Genomic DNA, 19,345 nt, shown 5'->3' with positions numbered 1-19,345 from the left:
AGGAGGGGAAATCACACAAGAGAATTTGTCCTTCTATAAGAAGAATGAGAAATAGACCCCAACTTTCAGGAGACACGTAAATGTCTCAGCTAGATACACCAACCACAAACCCTTCTGTAGATCTTAAACACATAGTAGTTACACTTTTCACTATTATTTTTTCTATCTTTATAGAAGGGAGGGAGGAACATTTTTAACAAATTTCACAGAGCAAAAGGATAACTTTTGTGAAAGCTTCTCTTTGTCAATAATTAGGTAGAGACCACTGAGAAGCAGCTAACTACAGTTTGCTTACCTACAGAGTAAAGCAGTTCTTCTACCTGACCCTTATGTCCTTTTGACCCCCAAAGCTTATATCCTGATTTCAATATCTGCAAACACACAGGATAAAGCACAGCTCTTGTCTTTGCATCACTGTCATGAGTATTAAAAAGGCCCTCCAACCCTCTCTGGAGAAGAGGCCATGTCATTGTCCCTTGAGGCCAAACACATGTATGTGGGTCTCACCTCCCCACTGATGTCTGCTCTCCATCTCACGGATCAAGCTTGTTTGGGATCCTCAGAGCCCTATCCACTTATCTTCACAAAGCTACTGTGATGAGTAATATTGTCAACCTGAAAGAATAAAAAAAAAAAATCCCAAGGAAGGCAAATCTCTGGACATGCTTGTGAGAAATAATCTAGATGTTAAATTAAATTAAACATGGTAAATTAAACACGGGAAGACCCACCTAACTGTGGGCAGAGCCTTTCTCTAAGCTGCGGTCCAGGACTAAATGAACAAGAAGAAGGTCTGCTGACTACCAGTACTCATCTCTCCTTGCTGATTAGGTATGCAGTATGAGCAGCTGCCTCAAGCTCCTGCCACCAAAGCATTCCTGCCATGATGGATTCCTCTTGGATTAAGCAAACATAAACCCTTCCTTCCTTAAAATGCCGTGGCCACAGCAACTAGACAAATAACTAAGACTGGTGTGCCCCGCTGCCTCAGGAAGAGTGACGAGAATATCAGTGCCAGCACTGAGCAGTCTCTGACCCAATGTCACCAAGTCTCACAGGGCATGTAGTCCGGAGCTGGCCCTGACCCGAGTGGTACTCGCTGCCAAGGAGATGCAGGTGCTATGGAAAGGCATCATGGGAGAAGGAGGTCGTGCTCTCACTATCTAGGGTTTTCAGAAAGGCCTGTCTAAGCTCAATCCTAAAGAAATGGATAGAGGAAGATGGCCTGGTAGAAAAATATTACAGGAAGAAAAAACATTCTCATGGGCAAAGTTGGAGAACTTGAAAATTATGTGTTTACTAATCATGGACCTACCTGCGTGTCGAGCATTTGCTTCATCCTTGCTATGAGCCTGGCACAGGAATTCCAGCTTTCTTATCTTTGGGTGAAGAAACTTAGAAATATGGACACATCCTTTTCCCTGACACCACTCAGTTATGTCAGTGGCAGAGGCTAGGGTGTGGTCCAAATTCGGCCTCACCAGTAATCGACCACCATGGCTGAGGAAGGCATTGCTGCTGGAGGTGTAATGGACGTCAATACTACTCTACAGGAGGTGCTGAAGCGCGCCCTCATCCACGATGACCTAACACGTGGCATGCGCAAAGCTGCCAAAGCCTTAGACAAGCGCCAGGCCCATCTTTGTGTGCCTGCATCCAACTGTGATGAGCCCATGTACGTCAAGCTGGTGGAGGCGCTCTGTGCTGAGCACCAGATCAACCAAATTAAGGTTGATGACAACAAGAAACTAAGGGAAGTGGGTAGGCCTCTGTAAAATTGAGAGGGAAGCCACGGAAAGTGGTTTCAGCTGTGTGGTGGTTAAGGACTATGGCAAAGAATCTCAGGCCAAGAATGTTAGTGAGGAGTACTTCAAATGCAAGACAGAGAGAAAGAAACATTTTGGCTCAAGAAAAGAAAAGAAATGTGGGCACAAATGACCGCTGGTGATTGGCTACAAACAGTAAGCAGGGTCAAGATATGAACCCGTTGGGCAGCTTCACCAGTGACCATGCTGTCTTACTGCATCCAAAGGCCTCTGCCGCCCTAAAGCTCATAAAAACTCGGATATAAACCTATGTAAGTATGCACTGAGCAGCTTGCAAAATAGAGGTCCAAGTCCCAGCTCAAATCCCAGCTCTACCTTGCTACCTCTATGCCTCTGGGAAAGTTTCTCTTTTTTAATTTATTATTATTATTTATTACAATTTATTCACTGTGTGTCCCAGCTGTAGCCCCCCCCACTCCTCACAGTCCCACCCTCACTCTCTCTTCTTCCCCTATGACCCTCCCCTACTCCACTGATAGGGGAGGACCTTCTCCCCTTCTGTCTGACCCTAGCCTCTCAGGTCTCATCAGGACTGGATGCATTGTCTTCCCCTGTGGCCTGGCAAGGCTGACCCCCCCCCCAAGGGAAAGATGATCAAAGAGATGGCCACTGAGTCTATGTCAGAGACAGCCCCTGCTGCTCTTACAAGAAACTCATATGGAGACTGAGCTGCCTAGGGGCTACATCTGAGTGGGGAGGGGGGGTCTAGATCCTCTCCATGCATGGTCCTTGGTTGGAGCATCAGTCTCTGCAGGTCCATACAATAAAAGATCTTCTGGAGGTATCTCCATCCCTAATCTCAAGCTGTCCTATACAGCAACAGTAATAAGTATGGCATGATACCGGCATAGAAACAGACTGCTGAATCAATGGAATCGAATCGAAGTTGCAGAAATAAACCCACACACCTACAGATACTTCCTTTTTAAAAAAGAAGCCAATGGAAAAAGACAGCATCTTCAACAAATGGTGCTGGTCTAACTGCATGTCTTCATGTAGAAAAATAGCAAGCCTACAGTCAACATCAAACTAAATGGAGAGAAACTTAAATGAATCCCACTGAAATTAGGGACAAGGCAAGGCTGCCCACTCTCTCCATATCTCTTCAACATAGTACTTGAAGTCCTAGCTAGAGCAATAAGACAACTAACGGAGATAAAGGAAATACAAATTGGAAAGGGAGAAGTCAAAGTGTCACTATTTGCAGATGATAGGATAGGACACATGAGCAACCCTAAAAATGCTACCAGAGAACTCCTTCAGCTGATAAACACCTTCAGAAAAGTGGCTGGATACAAAATTACCTCAAAAAATCAGTAGCTCTCCTGTATACCAAAGACAGAAAGGCTGAGAAAGAAATTATGGAAAAAACACCCTTCACAATAGCCACAAAAGATATAAAGTACCTTGGTGTGACTCTACCAAGCATGTAAAAGACCTGTATGAAAAAAACTTCAAGTCCCTGAAGAAAAAAAAAAATTGAAGAAGATATCAGAAGATGAAAGATCTCCCGTACTCATGAATTGCTAGGATTAACATAGTAAAAATGGCCATTTTACCAAAAGCAATCTACAGATTCAGTGCAATTCCCATCAAAATACCTTTACAGAACTCGAAAGACAATTCTCAGTTTCATATGGAGAAACAAAAAACCCAGAATTGCTAAAACAATCCTGTACAATAACAGATCTTCTGGAGGTATCTCCATCTCTGATCTCAAGCTGTCCTATAGAGCCAGAGTAATAAAAACTGTATAGTACTGGCATAGAAACAGAATGGTGGATCAATGAAACCGAACAGAAGACCCAGAAATAAACCCACACACCTACGGATTCTTGATTTTTGACAAAGAAGCCCAAACAATACAATGGAAAAAAGATAACATCTTCAGCAAATGGTGCTGGTCTAACTGGATGTGTACATGTAGAAAAAAGCAAATAGATCCATATTTATCACCCTGCACAAAACTAATGTCCAAGTAGTTCAAAGACCTCAACATAAAACCAGACACATTAAATCGGTTAGAAGAAGAAGTGGGGAAGAGCCTGGAACTCATTGGCACAGGAGACAACTTCCTGAACAGAACACCATCAGCACAGGTGATCAACAATCAATAAATGGGACCTCTTGAAACTGAAAAGCTTCTGTAAAGCAAAAGACACTGTCATCAGAACAAAATGACAGCCTACAGACTGGGGAAGGATCTTCACCAACCCTATATCTGACAGAGGACTAATATCCAGAATATATAAAGAACTCAAGAAGTTAAACACCAACAAACCAACTAATCCAATTTTAAAAAATGGGGTACAGAGCTAAACAGAGAATTCTCAATAGGGAAAGTTTCTTAACTTGTTTATCCTTCAGGTTTTCATCTCTAAAGCAGGAAGTCTTTCTACATTGTGTCTGGAAGTTGCAGTTTGCATATAAAATGCTGTGCACTGGTTTATGAGTTTGAAAACTAGCCAGTGGGATTGTTTAAAGGGCTTTCGGAACCTTTAGGAAGTAGAGCCTTTAGATGTTTTTAGGTAGAGTTCTTTAGGCAGTTTGCCACTAGAGACAAACCTTGAGAACCAAAGCTTATTTCCTTTAGTGCTCTGCACCCCTGATTCCTGGCTGGTGCCAAGTAAGAAGCCACCAATGTGGATGTGTGGATGTGTGTGTGTGTGTGTGTGTGTGTGTGTGTGTGTGGATGTGTGTGTGTGTGTGTGTGTGTGGATGTGTGGATGTGTGGATGTGTGTGTGTGTGGATGTGTGGATGTGTGGATGTGTGTGTGTGTGTGTGTGTGTGTGTGTGTGGATGTGTGTGTGTGTGTGTGTGTGTGTGTGTCATTATACTTGGCTCATATTCACCTTGTCAAGGCTCTCTCCCACCCTTCTACTTCCTCTCTTCAAATACTCCTCTCTCTCTCTCTCTCTCTCTCTCTCTCTCTCACACACACACACACACACAGCAATTCATACTGCTAACTCTAGATTCTACATGATAAAATGTGCTGAATATGCTACTTTGTCTTCATACCATAACTCATTCCTGTTTACCCTCTGCTTAACCCCCTCCACTCATAGCCTTCCTTGTGTGTTCTTGAAACAGACAGACAGACAGACGATGGGCAGATTGATTGATCGATTGATTGATCAATTGATTGTCTGACACGTTCTTCATATGAAAAGAAAACACGTAATAGTCAGCTTTTGTGAGTCTAGCTTATTTCATTTAACATCATAGTCTCCAGTCCTACACGTCTAAAAATGACATAATTTCCTCTTTCATGGAGGAATAAAGCTCTATAGTGTGTGCATGCCACACCTCTTTGTATGCTCTTGTGAAGATGGACAGTCCAGGCTGTTTCCACAGCTCGGCTATTGTGCCTAATGCAGCAGTGAGCATGGATGTGCCAGTATCTCTGTGGCGTGCCTACCTAGCTTCCTTCAGTTATGTTCCTGCGACTGATATAACTGGGTCATGCTCTAGTTCTGCTTTCAGGGTTTTTAAAATTATTATTTCATTATTTATTACTATTATTTACAATTTATTCACTTTGTATCCCATTTGTAGTCATGGCCCTCATCTTTCCCTGCCCTACCCTCTCTCCCGCTTCCTCCCCTATCCCTCTTCCCTGGTCCACTGATAGAAAAAGTCTTACTCTCTGACCCTAGCCTTTCAGGTTCCATCAGGACTGCCTGGATCCTCTTCCTCTGTGAGCTGGCTGGGTCGCCCTACCAGGGAGAAGTGATCAAGGAGCAGGCAACCGAGTTCATGTCAGAGACTGTCTCTTCTCTTACTAGGGAACCCACGTGGAGACTGAGCTGTCTATGGGCCACATCTGAGCAGAGGGTCTAGGTCCTTTATATGTATGGTCTTTGGTTGACACATCAATCTCTGTATCCCCCCCGCCCTCCTTTTTTTGAGGAAGCTCTATACTGATTTCCAATGTGGCTATACAAGATTTAATTCCCAAAGACACTGCACACATGTTCCCCTTTCTTCACATTCTGGCTGGCATCGGTCATTAGTTTCTTTGACAATGGCCATTCTGACTGGAGTGAGACAGAAGTTCACTGTAGTTTTAATTTACGTTTCTATGAGGGCTAAGGATGCTGAGCGTTGTCCATAGTTATTGGCAACTGCATTCTTCCTTTTGAGAACTGTCTTTCACTTCATTTATATCCATTTGTAGGGTGATGTGTGGAGTCTGTTTAGTTTTTAGTACTTTACAGATTCAGGCATTATCCCGTGTCTGAGGTACAGTTGGCAAAGATTTTTTTTCTCCCGTTCTCCACTGTCTGGTCACTCTGCTGCTTGTTTCCTTTGCTATGTAGGTCTTTTCATTTCATGTGCTCCCGCTTGCCAATTTCTGTAATTATTTCCTGAGCTATTGGAGTCCTTAAAAAGAGATCCTTAAGAGCTGTGTTTTACCTCTGTGAAGGTCAGAAGAGCTGGAGAAATCTGTTTTTTTTTTTAATCCAAACTAAAAGATTATTTTTAAGTGTGAAATGAGATCGTTCCCAAATAGAACATGCCCTAAGCAATGAAGAGCTACATGAGTGCAGAGCCTCCCACTATAACTAACAACAGCTTTCACTTCAGTATGGGATTTGTTTAAAGAATAATAATAATAAATAGCATAAGGGTGGGAGAGATGGCTCCATGCTAAGCTGACTGTAGCTATGAGCTATAATTCCAGTGCTGTGTGGGCAGAGATGGGAGAGTAAGTAGGGCAGCCAGCCACCAGCCAGCCACCAGCCAGCCTAGCCTCCAACTTGAGTGAGTGACCTTGTCTCAAGGGAATAAGCCAAGAGTTGTCCTCCGCTGGCCTCCAGCCATGCACAAGTGTGTACACCCACACAGACAAACTCACACATACCACACTCACATATAACACCTTCCGAAAATAGCATCAGTCACATACTCTCTGACTTCCGTGTTTTGGATCCAGATAAGGTTCTATAATGTAAAGAAGAATTTTATCAAGAAAACATTTTGGTAAACATTTGCTCAAGGACTCTTTCCAAATACAAGATAATATTAGGACATTATGGGAATACGGACTGTCTCTGACATGAACTCAGTGGCTGGCTCTCTGATCTCCTCCCCCTGAGGGGGGAAACAGCCTTATCGGCCACAGAGGAGGACAATGCAGCCAGTCCTGATGAGACCTGATAGGCTAGGGTCAGATGTAAGAGGAGTAGGATCCCCCTATGAGTTGAGGTGGGAGGGGCATAGGAGGAGATGAGGGAGGCAGAGTGGGATTGGGAGGGGATGGAGGAGGGGACTATAGCTGGGATACAAAGTGAATAAACTATAATTAATTTAAAAATTAATATAAAAATTCAAATGTGATGGGGTTTTTGGAAGGTGGATAGTAAGTGAAGCGTTTGGTTACTGTTTTTTATAAGTTGCTTGATATTTTTATAATGCTGGTGTTTAAATGATTGTCTCATTGCTGTGGATGATTTATTGAGGCTTTCTTGGCTGATTATTTTGTTTTCAGATCAATTATAATTAGCAAGATAAACTGGCATCCTTAAGAATTTTCAAAAAATAAATGAGATGGTTTAAAGTAAAAGAAGATAAAAGTCAAATTACTTCTCTAAGCTTTCTGCTTAAGTGTCGCAATAAATAAAGGCACATACAGTGGCTTTCGGCGAGGTGGTAGTCCAACAACCAGCAGAGTGCATCATGGAGCTGCAGTGCCCAGGAATTAAGCTCAAGGCTGGACTTAATTTTTTAAAGTGTGTAATAAATCTTGTCTTGTTGAGCACTTTAGTTCCAAGTGGTTTTTACCAGTTATTGATCATGTAGATGGATGGCAGATCAGTTTGCCCAAAATGGAGTTTTGTATTGCATAAGTTCAATGTTTCGTGTATTTATCTCCTCCCTGTCTTTGCGGTTGCTTGATTTTATCTTTTCTCATCATTTAATGCCCGTAAAGACATATGGGAAAGACAGTGTAATGGAGAAAAACTGGAGGCAGGAGAATATTTAAACAAAGCTGTTGAAGTAAAGGATGGGCTGTTTACGAAGGCCTGGGTGAGGGCACTAGTGACCAAACTGTAAGGACAAAAGATGCAAACACTGTAGCAAAAGATAACGTGGCCGATCAGTCTTGCGACACTGTGCGTGCTGCAATGGGCAAGCTGAATGGAAATAAGAGCCCTGTGGGAAAATTTTATCCTGGTCATTTGGTCTGCACCTACTCCATTAGATCTTAAAGCCTTGAATATTCTAGGTATTTGTTTTAAACATCCATTATTCTTGCACCCAACTACCTTATGGACAGGGAATATGAGAACAGTGGAAATTACCATATAGATAGATATACAACGCACCACTTAGAAACAGCTTTGCTGAGGTGCGACCCTACGCTGTGACTCCAGGGGGTGTCTTGTGTGTTCACGGTTGTGTGGCAATTAGAAAAACTTATTTTAGAACATTTTGTCACCCTGAAAGAAATCCTGGGCCTATCATATAGGCCCCCCTTTTCTCCTTCCTCAGTTACCCTAAGGAACCACTTTGAACTGGCCTCTTCCAGTTAGCGTTTTCAAAGTTCACTGGCATTGTAGCCTGTAGCCGTACCCCACGGCTCCACCTGTTGCCGAATAATCCAGCGGTGGAGTGCGGGGCTCGTCCTGCAAGCTCGCTCTCTGAGCAAGGGACGCCCCTGCTAACGTCCGTGCAAGTTTGCGTGCTGACACATGTGGTCATCATTCTTGGGTTTGTCTCCCTGGGTAGTAGGGGTGGGTCCTGAGTTAATTCTGACCACTCCAGGAGCTGCCAGGCCCTTCACAGTGTTTGGTCCACTTGACGTTTCCGTCTGGAACACATGCATTTCCAGCCTCTCCTCCTCTTCAACACCCTGGTGGATACGTAATTGTGATCTTTTTATTTATTTATTTATTTATTTTTAACTTTTATTAATTACACTTTATTTACTTTTTATCCCCCCATAAGCCCCTCCCTCCTCCCCTCCTAATTCCACCTTCCCTCCCCCTTCTTCACGTATGCCCCTCCCCAAGTCCACTGATAGGGGAGGTCCTCCTCTCCTTCCTTCTGATCTTAGTCTATCAGATCTCATCAGGAGTGGCTTTATTGTCATCTTCCGTGGCCTGGTAATGCTGCTCCTCCCTCAGGGGGAGGTAACTAAAGAGCAGGCCAATCAGTTTATGTCAGAGGCAGTCCCTCTTCCCATTACTATGGAACCCACTTGGATACTGAACTGCCATGGGCTACATCTGTGCAGGGGTTCTAGGTTATCTCCATGCATGGTACTTAGTTGGAATATGAGTCTGGAAAGACCCCTGTGTTCAAATTTTCTGGTTCTGTTGCTCTCCTTGTGGAGTTCCTGTCCTCTCCAGATCTTACTCTTTCCCACTTCTTTCATAAGATTCCATGCCTCCGCCATAAGTCTCAACATCTGCTTTGATAGTCTGCAGGGCAGAGCCTTTCAGAGGCCCTCTGTGGCAAGTTCCTAATTTGTTTCCTGTTTTCTTCTTCTTCTGATGTCCATCCTCTTTGCCTTTCAGGATGGGGACTGAGCATTTTAGTCAGGGTTCTCCCTCTTGATTAGTTTCTTTAGATGTACAGATTTTAGTAGGTTTATCCTATATTATATGTCTATATGAGTGAGTATAAACCATGTGTGTCCGTCATCAAAATAAAACAAATGCCTACAGATTGGGAAAGAATCTTCACCTCTTCACCAAACCTCTATCTGACAGAGGGCTAATAGCCAGTATATATAAAGAACTAAAGAAGCTGAAAAGCAACAAACCAAGTAATCCAATTAAAAAATGGGGAACAGAGCTAAAGAGAGAATTCTCAATAGAGGAATATCAAATGGCAGAGAAACACTTAAAGAAATGTTCAACGTCCTTAATCATAAGGGAAATGCAAATCAAAACGGCCCTGAGATTTCACCTTACACCCATGAGAATGGCCAAGATCAAAAACTCAAGAGACAACACATGCTGGAGAGGTTGTGGAAAAAGGGGAACCCTCCTCCACTGCTGGTGGGAATATAAACTTGTACAACCACTCTGGAAATCAATCTGGCACTTTCTCAGACAACTAGGAATTGTGCTTCCTCAAGATCCAGCCATACCACTCCTGGGCATATACCCAAAAGAGGCTCGAGTACATAATTGTGATCTTATCTTGGCTTTGACTTGTGTTTCCCTGATAATGAGTAATACTGAGAATCTTTTTTATGATTGTCAGAAATGTGTGTCTGTTCTTTGGAGAAGGATCTAGTCAGAATTTCTGCTCACATTTAATTATTTTTCTGTTATGGAGTCATCAACATTATGTATTCTTGATATTCTGATTTATTACTTTCTTCCATCGTCTGTTTATTATTTTTCCTTGTTCTCTGTTGGTTTTGTTGGTACATGTGTTGGACCTATGTATATACATATATATGCATGTACATATTTTATTTCTTCTTTATCCTGATGAAGGCACCAGTGCAGTGTTGAACAAGAATGGTGGACGTGGATGCCTTCTCTTCTCTCTAATCATAAGAGGAAAACCTTCAGTTTTTCTCCATTAAGTACAGCGTTAGTCATGGGGTTTATGCAAATGTGTTTTATCTGGCTGAGAAAGTCTGTTTCTATGTCTACATTATTAGGTATTTTTATCATAAAGTAGGTTCAATCTTGTCAATTTTTTTTGCCTGTTGAGATAATCATGTAAATTTTGTTCTTTCTTCTGTTTGTATTAGCCCATTTGTCTAACATTTTAACCAACCTTGGATTATAAACAAATATTACTTGGTTATCTTGTATAATTATGTTTCTATACAACTAGTTTGAACTTTCTAATATTTGTTGAGGATTTCTGCCTTGTAATCATAAAAATCAATCTACAATTTCCCTAGGGTTTTCTGTCTAGTTTTTGTACCTGACTCGTACTGTGCTTAGAAAGGGCCCTCTCTCCTACATTGGAAGTGTTTATGTACAAAGGATATTAACTCTTCTGTATGTGTTTGACAGACATTACCAGCATGTCCATCTGGAGCTGGGCAGTTCTTTTCAGCGATATAATGTAGTATTCACTGTTTGATCTCTTCTTAAGATGCCTATAGATTATGTGTTTGTCTTGAGTCAGCTCTGTGTCTCCGTTTTCCAGGTTCGTCTCAGTTCTAACTCATTGGCATACAGTTGGTTCTTTCTAGTATTTTTTTGTTCTCATTGTTCCTCTGAGGTGGGTAATAATAACATATAACTCCTGGTGTGAGTGATTTGAGTCTTCCTCCTTTAAGGTCATTTTAACTTTCACTAAAATTTTATTTTGCTAACATTTTCAATAATGTTTTGCCTTACTGACTCCCTCTATTTTTCTGGCTTATAAATTTCCATAATGAGCTGTTGCTTCACTCTTCCTGATTGGTTATTTTGTTCTTGCTTGCTCTTCTTCTTTTTCTACTGCCTTAAAAGGAAAGCTCTGTCACTGATTTGAAATATTTTAATATAGCTCTTTTTAGCTACATTTTTTTTCTTAAATGCTACTTTGACTGCCTCCCATAACTTCAGGATGCTCAATCTTCATTATCATTAGTCCAAATTCATTTCCCTTGTGATTTCCTCCTTGACCTATGTGTCATTTAGCAATGCTGCCTTTATCATTTGTCACCATTTTTGAGTTTTCTTACTAGTTGTTTTGTGGCATGTGAATCTTTCCTGCCCTGTTGTTCTCTGTAATGCTGTCCCAGAGAGCAAGATCTCACATCCAGTCAGTGTCGGCACACATGAAGACAAGATCTGTATGATGGTTCTGTTGTCCATGGCACAGTTGGAGTACCATTCACACAGCCATGGAGTTGAGTATGTGTGATGCTTTGTTGACTGATGGCTGGAAAATGCCCTGTTTTAGAGGCTGGAGAGTTGGCTCAACAATTAAGAGCCCTTGTTACTCTTGCAGAGGACCTGAGTTCAGTTTCCAACATGGGCGCTCAGACGCGTCTGCTAGCTCATCACATCCCAGAAAATCCAATACTCTCTTCTGACCTCAGTGGGCACCAGGCATGCGTGTGGAGCACAAGCAAAGATAAGGCAGAACACGCACACACCCAAAATAGTCAAGTAAATTGATTTTAAAAGGAAATTAAAAAATTTAAATGTCCTGTTTTAACATTTATATTATTATATTAAATATTATAGAAAACAGTTTTATAATAGTTTTCTGGCAATGGAAATTAAAATGTCTTTTTAAAAAAGAGGCACTTTCTAAATCACACAGAAAGAATATGGTCAAATTACTTTACAGCTCTTTCTGTCCTATTCTCTTCATAGATGACATCTGTGCACTCCTGAAACTCAGTAACACATAGCTGTTTTCTCTGCAATTTGGTGAAAGGAGCATCTGTTGTTTCTCTACTGTCTAGCCCAAGAGTCAGGAGTCACAAGACCCAGGGAGCCCTGGAGAAACTGAATTTTAAGTCTTCAATTATTCATCCTTAATTTTAAATCGCCCCAGCCAATGGTTCTCCAATTGATCGATCCAGTTATCACCTCATTGCCAGTTATCCCTCCTTAATACTGCATTGTTAAACCTTACAGTGTGGAGGCGTTCCCCAAGTCAGTGTAGAGAGTCACAGACATGCTGGAAGTCCTGGAATGAACTGTGAGAATATTTTTTAAACGATTTATTGTCCGTATGTCTGTCTGTATAAGCTTTGAAACTGGAGTTACAGAAGTTATGGGTCCCCCAGACATGGATGCTGGAATCCTCACTCTGTCCAGACATGGATGCTGAAATCTTCACTCTGTCCTGACATGAATGCTGGAATCCTCACTCTGTCCAGACATGGATGCTGGAATCCTCACTCTGTGGTCCTCGTGATTGGACACCAAGCACTCTTCACCAACAAACCCTGACTCTCTTCTCATGGGAATATTTTTTAAAACATACTGTCAGAGGTCTAAAATTCAAGTTTAAGAAATCAGATATCTAGTCAAAGCAACCTGTGTGGGAACAGACTAGAACCAGGAAGCACACAAAGCCGCTGGACCACAGAGACTTCCTTCTCCTGGCTGCCTCTCACCCAAGCCCAGGCAAACCTTAAGGAAGGCGGGGAATTTCTCTTTCCTGCAGCAGGAAATTAGGGGAGGAAAAGCAGAAACCCTCTAAGCCTGGGAGTGGGGAGGAGGAACGGTTACTTTATGCAGATAGTGCTGACTAAAGGAAATGAACCTGCTGCTCTCCATGGATCTTTTCACAGAGCTGACTTCTGAAAGTTTTACAGACTTACAAATCTTCCCAGGGAGTGTTTGAAGTCATGAGATAGAGGGTTCTATTATCCTCATCTCTCTGTAAGGCATACCTTTCTATTTCCCAATAAGGTTCTTCAGATATGCATTGATGAAAGCCAAATTGTTCACAGATAAAACAGACATAGCCAAAATATCTATCTTCTGAAATAAAATATGCTGTTAACAGAAAGAGAGGGTGGGGCTTTTGGGTTTTCAGTTGTTTTTTGTTTTGTTTTGTTTTGTTTTGTTTTGTTCTTCTTTGGTTTCTTTTTCTTTCCTTAGAACAAAAAAAGTAAGTATTCAATGCCAGATCAGTATCTATTCCTATATTAGCATGCACAGTAAATAATATTTTACAGCATGATTTGTCATAAATAATATGGTGAATTTATTATCCCAGATACATAATTTTTTTTGCTAACTTAATGTAATTAAATCCTATACTCCAGAACCTCTGACATTTAGCATTTTCTTTTCTCTGTGATCATCTGATTCCTATATCAGAAACAAAATAAGAAATTCAATATTCATTCCCAAACCATCATGGGATAAAAACATGTCTCTGTGGATGGATCTTGGAAAATCAGTGCCCCGCCCCCACAGGAAAGCACGCTGCCAGGAGGAAAGTTGAAAGTCACATTAGCTTGACATTGTAAACAAGAATGAAGCCCACGGGTAAATTCCGTTTCCCTGCAGGGGAATTAATGCTGCTTCATCCGTTTTCCCACAGGTCATAGATCTGTACTGGGGAGTTCGCGAAGAGGAATGGGACAGCCCCGAGCTGCACAAGATGCGCATGAAGCTGCTGGAAGAGTGCTTGAGAACTTCTGCAGGTCCATGCTTTGTTGTGGGTATAAGAACACTAATGTTTTCTACTAAGCCGTGAGAGTGTGAGAATGTGCGCTGACTTGTGGGGGTTAGGTTTTTAGGTTTTGTTCGTTCTGTTTCTTTGTGCCAAGAGAAAGACGTTTTAACTATTTTAAAGAAGTTTAAGTGTCATCTTATCCACATGTGTAATGAAATAGGAAGGGAATTCTTCAGCTTCTCACAAGACATGTTACAAATTAATAGTGACTATTTAGAAATGTTTGTGGATGGAATGACTTGGAGTTGACCAATTTCCTACCTTTCTGTGGGTCAGCAAGGAGGATGATTCTCTCAGTCCTGCAGTAACCAGCACAGCTTTCCTCGTGCGGCTCCATGATATATTTCATCACGGTATCTTTTTATTCCCCTAGTATTAAAAGGCCCGGCATTTCTTTAACCACAATGGCTGAAAGCTTTGTAAAGTAAAACAAATATGCTAGTCAAACCTGGCAGGAGACGGTTCCTCCTGGGTTTGTGATCTCACTGTAAGTGTTAACATGTCAGCAGTGACTTCCCAAGAGCATCACGATCAGCTAGGTGTGCTGTTCCGAAGGCGGCATGCTCCTCTATGCAAACATGGTGGCAGTGGTGCAAAATCACTTCCATGCCTTGCATAAGGAAGCTGGGTCTTGAATCTCCCTCTATCCCTGGGCACGGAAACAGAGGATGCTCTGAGGCATGACAGTCACGGTGGGAAGAGTGGCAGCATAAGGGAAGACCTGGCCTCGGAGAAGGAGAAGTCGTTGAGAGCTTACACAATGAGATGACAGAAAACAAGGCAGAGAGAGAGAGAGAGAGAGAGAGAGAGAGAGAGAGAGAGAGCCAGGTAAAATGCATGAGGCTTTAAAACCACAAAGTATACCTCCCCCACCCCACCCCCAATGACTCACCTCCTCCATCGAGGCCACACCTCCTCTAACGGTGATCAGCATCGGCAAGGAACTAGTCAGAGAGAGGAGGAATTTGCTGTTAAGTGACCCTGAGAGGAAAATGGGATGGGTGGGAGAAAGCAGTGGGAAAGAAGGAGGCTGATATTCTAGGTCAGAGATCTCCAAGGAATCGGTCCTCAGACATGTCCTTGGCATGTTCAGGGAAGTCTGGCCACTGTTCATGAGTGTGGGCAAAGGAGTGAGTTGTTGGAACGAGGGGAAATGTCTTGCATGTTGCACATATTGCCTGTATGTCGTTATGGTCACTCTAATTAGGAACTGTCAGTTTGGCAGAGAAAATGATATTAAGAGAAAGTCAAAGAAATGTGTTCATCAATGGAAAGACATGATCCTACTGATACCTTAAGAAGCACCTCGATGTGGTCCAGGGTGGGGCTGAGGCATGCAGAGCTGAGAGAGCATCTCAATGACACAAAGGTGAAACACCTGATGCAGGAGTTGGCAGAACAGATGTGTGAAAACAGTGACCCAAATCACCAGCTGCACCACTGTTGTGGGGAGAAGTCTCCCCCAAAGGCTCACTTTGTCCCCAGTTGGTAATGCTGTTTGGAGATGTTATACAACTCTTAAGAGGAAATGTGTCACTAAAAAGAAAAGGAAAAAAAACAAAAGAGTTGAGAGTGTATGGCCTTAGCCTCCTCTCGGTTCACTTTCTCTGCCTGAGTTCGTGGTTAAGGTGTAGACAGCTTACTTCTCCTCCTGCCATGCCTGCTGCTTGCTGCTGTGATTCCCCACCATGATAGATCCTCATCCTTCTGGAACCATAAGCCAAAACAAACGCCTTCTCTAAGTTGCTTTTGGCCGTGGTATCTTTCACAATAGCAAAGTACGTGATATAGCTGTCCCCTAAGTAAAGCCACTAAAGAACACTAACGCAGGGCAGGTGTGAGAGAAATTCAAACTCCCAAACATAGGTCACACCCAAACCCTTTATGCTCAGAAAGCTAAATTTGAGAAGCCCACTGCTGTGTATACCTCAGGGCAGCCCGGAGGCCATCCTCTCAGCAGCTCCGTGTAAACCCAGCTTAAGAAAGTCCGAAGGTACAGACATTTCTAGAATGCTGTGCCTCAAGTAACATTGCCGATAGCTATTGCCTTCAATACCTTGCTAAGTGGGAGGATGAACAATTTAAAGACTAGAAGTTTAGCAGGTTCTGAGACTAAGGTTGACTAACCGCTTTCCTGGGTCTGAACCAATCATCTACTGCTCATAGCAGCCATGAGGAAGGCCTGCAGAGAGCTGATGGACTATTTACCCTAATGATCCTAAATTATACAAGACTGGCCCAGTGTTTACAGGAGAGAGTACATCCCATAGCGGTTCCTGTTGTAACTATGGCAACTACAATGATAACAGCACACTTGTGTCACTCGTGAGGTACAGTTTCCTTGTCTCCTACTCCATTTAGATATTTCCACAAACCCTGGTGCCCCTGTGGGATACAAAGCCTAAGTGATAGTTTCCTGAGTGCTAAAGACTTTGGCAAGAAAAAATGAATGAATGAAGAATGAAGTGAATTAAGAATGATTTTATATCTTTAGAAATACTAGCTTGTGTTAAATAGGGGAAAATCCAGGGCCAGGCAAAGCTTTCATTTGAAATAGCCAGGAGGCCCGGGGAACTGTGCGCTGAAATACTAAATGTACTTGACTCTAGATTTTATATCCATTGACACACAGGCCATGCTACTAACAGCAGACAGCTGTTTTTACATGTTTTATCACATGAAGCACAAGAGGCTGGAGTTGGGGTGTTGATCCCGCCTTCAGAGGTTAACTCAGGAGCCCGTAGGGAAGGACACCAGCACTGAAGGAGGCGGCATTTGCACAATGACTGAAGGGGAAAACAGTCCCAAAAGCCCCACGGTCTCCCTTCTGCAGAGGATCCCCTCTGGTTCGGACGGGTGAGCAGAGGCCTCACTGTGATTCGCTGTCTCCATAAAGACTGGGGGGTAATATCAGAGAGAAGCAACTGCAAAGATTGATCGTGAGGCTCAGTCTGCTGATACACATCTGAATCTTTTGTAAAGTATAAAGCTTTACAGTCTCTATTGTCAAACTGAGGTTTCATGTGTGGTGAACACCTATGTCATACTGAACACTGCTCTCTTTAAAACGTTACTGATAAATGGCATTTTCATTCCCAGGCTGAGTGTGCAGCTCACAAGTTCCATCTTCAATCATTACAGCATAAAAGCAATATATATAAAAGCGAGAATTAGAATGAGATTATATCAAATTAAGTTTCTTCACAGAAAAGAAACTATACACAGAATAAAAGAAACTATTCCTCTGCTATTAATCCAATATAAGATTATCAATCAGAAGTTGCTTTAAATGTTTAATATGATCCAAGTGATACACTAAATGATCTCAATAGATACTCCTTAAAAGAAAAAGGTCACATGACTGATGAACATGCAGAAATGCTCGGGACTGCCAGTCACTAGTGGATGCAAATCAAGTCTACAATGAAATTTCATCTTATTTCAGTTAAAACATCTGTTATCAAAAGGAAGTAAATAAAATTACCGATGCTGCCATCAGCGTGGAGTGGAAGAACCCTTAAACATCGTCGGTAGGAAAGTAACGAGGGCCAGCTGCTATGGAAAATGGCCAGGAAGTTCAAGCACAGACACCAGCAGGGCTCTTACCTCCTGACAGTTCTCACAGCCACTGGCCATTCCTGGAGGAACAGCCACCTCAGGTGGACTCCACATAGAAGAGACATATTTCATTAAAGACCAGTGAAAGGACTCATTCGGTCACCAAAGCTCTTACTACACAAGTCTGACTCCGTGCAGGTGCACCCTGGCCTCCCCATACACATCTATCCTATCATGCACATGGGCTGGACTCTTTTCAATTCACTGAAGTGTAGGGATCTTACTGGCATGGGTACATGTGCACCACATGGTGCCTGTTGCCCGCGGAGGTCGGAAGTGGGTATTGGAGCCTCTGGAACTAGACTGAAGGATGGTTGTGAGCCATGGCGCGGGTGGTGGGAACCAGACAACCACCAATTCTCCGCAAGAACAGAGGTTAAGGGGGAAGCAAGAGCGAGTGCTCTTAGCCGCCGGGCCATCTCTCCAGCCCCCTTCATCAGATCTCACCCCGTGATCTTTACCTGTCTGCAGAGAGCGGCAGAGCAGGGAGACGGCTCACAGCTGAGGCCGTGGCTACCGTCTCCCTCAGCTTTCAAGGATGGACTGAGTTGTTCTGCCTGTGCCCAGACTGACACACTGAGCCGAACCCGCACCCCCATCTCCACCACCCGCAACACACCCTATGGGACAGGAGCTGAGGCCATACAGTGCTGATTGTCTCCCCCCAGCCTTCCTCCTCACATGCTTTCAGAGATGGGGGGCGGGGGGGACACTCTCTTATTGCCATCTTACAAACGTGTAGCACAAAACAACTACAGACACTAAGGTTCTTTTCCTGATGAGTTAAATGTCATCTCAAGAGGCCAGGAAAGGAAGATACAACATGCAAATGGAGGTCAGAAGGCCAAAAATCATAATTATCAACCGGAACAGGTTTTTTTTTAATATTTCCAGAAATCCTCAGCTATATGTGTGTCCCTAAAGATAAAAGGCTGATAGGATGTGTGAACTGGAAAAAGCCTTAGGTATGAAATTATACAGTACCTAAGCAGTTTACAAACTTGATGTTTACATAGCTGGAAACTGAGATCCAGAGAAGTAGAGGCAATCAGCCTTTTCCGAGTTCCTAACATTTGTGTGGGTTCTGGGAATCAAACTCGTGTCCTCATATTTGCACAGCAGACTCTTCACCAACTTAGCTATCTCCCTAGCCCCCAAAACATAGGTCTCTTTATTTTTTTATGTGTGGTGTGTGTGTGTGTGTGTGTGTGTGTGTGTTTGCTGCACTTGTGTATGGGTCCACATGCATGCAGGAGTTCCTGCACACGCAAGCCTGAACAAGGTTGATGCTATGAATTTCTCAGGATCACTCTCCACCTTATTCTTTGAAACACAATCTCTCAATTGAATCCAGAATTGCAGGTGGGCGTCTACGCACACCCAGCATTTGTGTGGGATCTGAACATGCAGACCTCATGCTCACTAGACTAGCACCTCATCCGCTGAGCATTTTCCTAGCCCTAAGCAAAGTCTCTAGTTCCAAGTCCCACATCATCCTACTCCAAGTTTCCACTGGCTTAATGAGACTCTGTTCCGGTTCATAGCCTACATCCATCTCCAGCATCTGCTGCTTCCTCCTCTAGGGTGTGCAGAAGGTTTATCAGAGTGGCCTATCTTATTCTTGGTGTTCCTTCCTGGAGTTCAATCCCATACAGCTGAATGATTCAGACAAAATAATCACTGGTCTAGTGAACAAAATACCTTTCTCCAGTAGAACTGAAGCCGAGTTGCCCATGGCTTTATTAAGATTACTTGGGCCAACTATTATTTTTCACAATAAATT

At 42.9% G+C, this 19,345-nt stretch overlaps 1 protein-coding gene and 1 pseudogene across 3 annotated transcripts in view; both read left to right on the top strand.

Moving 5' to 3' along the window:
- Positions 1–19,345, top strand: part of Nwd2 (NACHT and WD repeat domain containing 2) — a 138,255-nt gene that overhangs the window by 65,882 nt on the left and 53,028 nt on the right. The window contains exon 3 of one of the 3 annotated variants that reach the window (XM_060365291.1): positions 13,810–13,926. In XM_060365291.1, coding sequence (XP_060221274.1) covers positions 13,810–13,926 — 117 coding nt within the window. Of the gene's footprint in view, positions 1–13,809; positions 13,931–19,345 lie in introns of those variants that run through there. The other 2 variants (XM_060365292.1, XM_060365294.1) reach the window with 2 other exon arrangements.
- LOC132646713 (small ribosomal subunit protein eS12-like) lies at positions 216–2,059 on the top strand (annotated as a pseudogene).

This window comes from Meriones unguiculatus, chromosome 12 (genome assembly GCF_030254825.1).
Source record: "Meriones unguiculatus strain TT.TT164.6M chromosome 12, Bangor_MerUng_6.1, whole genome shotgun sequence".
Lineage (NCBI taxonomy): Eukaryota > Metazoa > Chordata > Mammalia > Rodentia > Muridae > Meriones > Meriones unguiculatus.
Note: the sequence above shows the minus strand (reverse complement) of the source record. Positions and strands in the feature narration are given on the sequence as shown.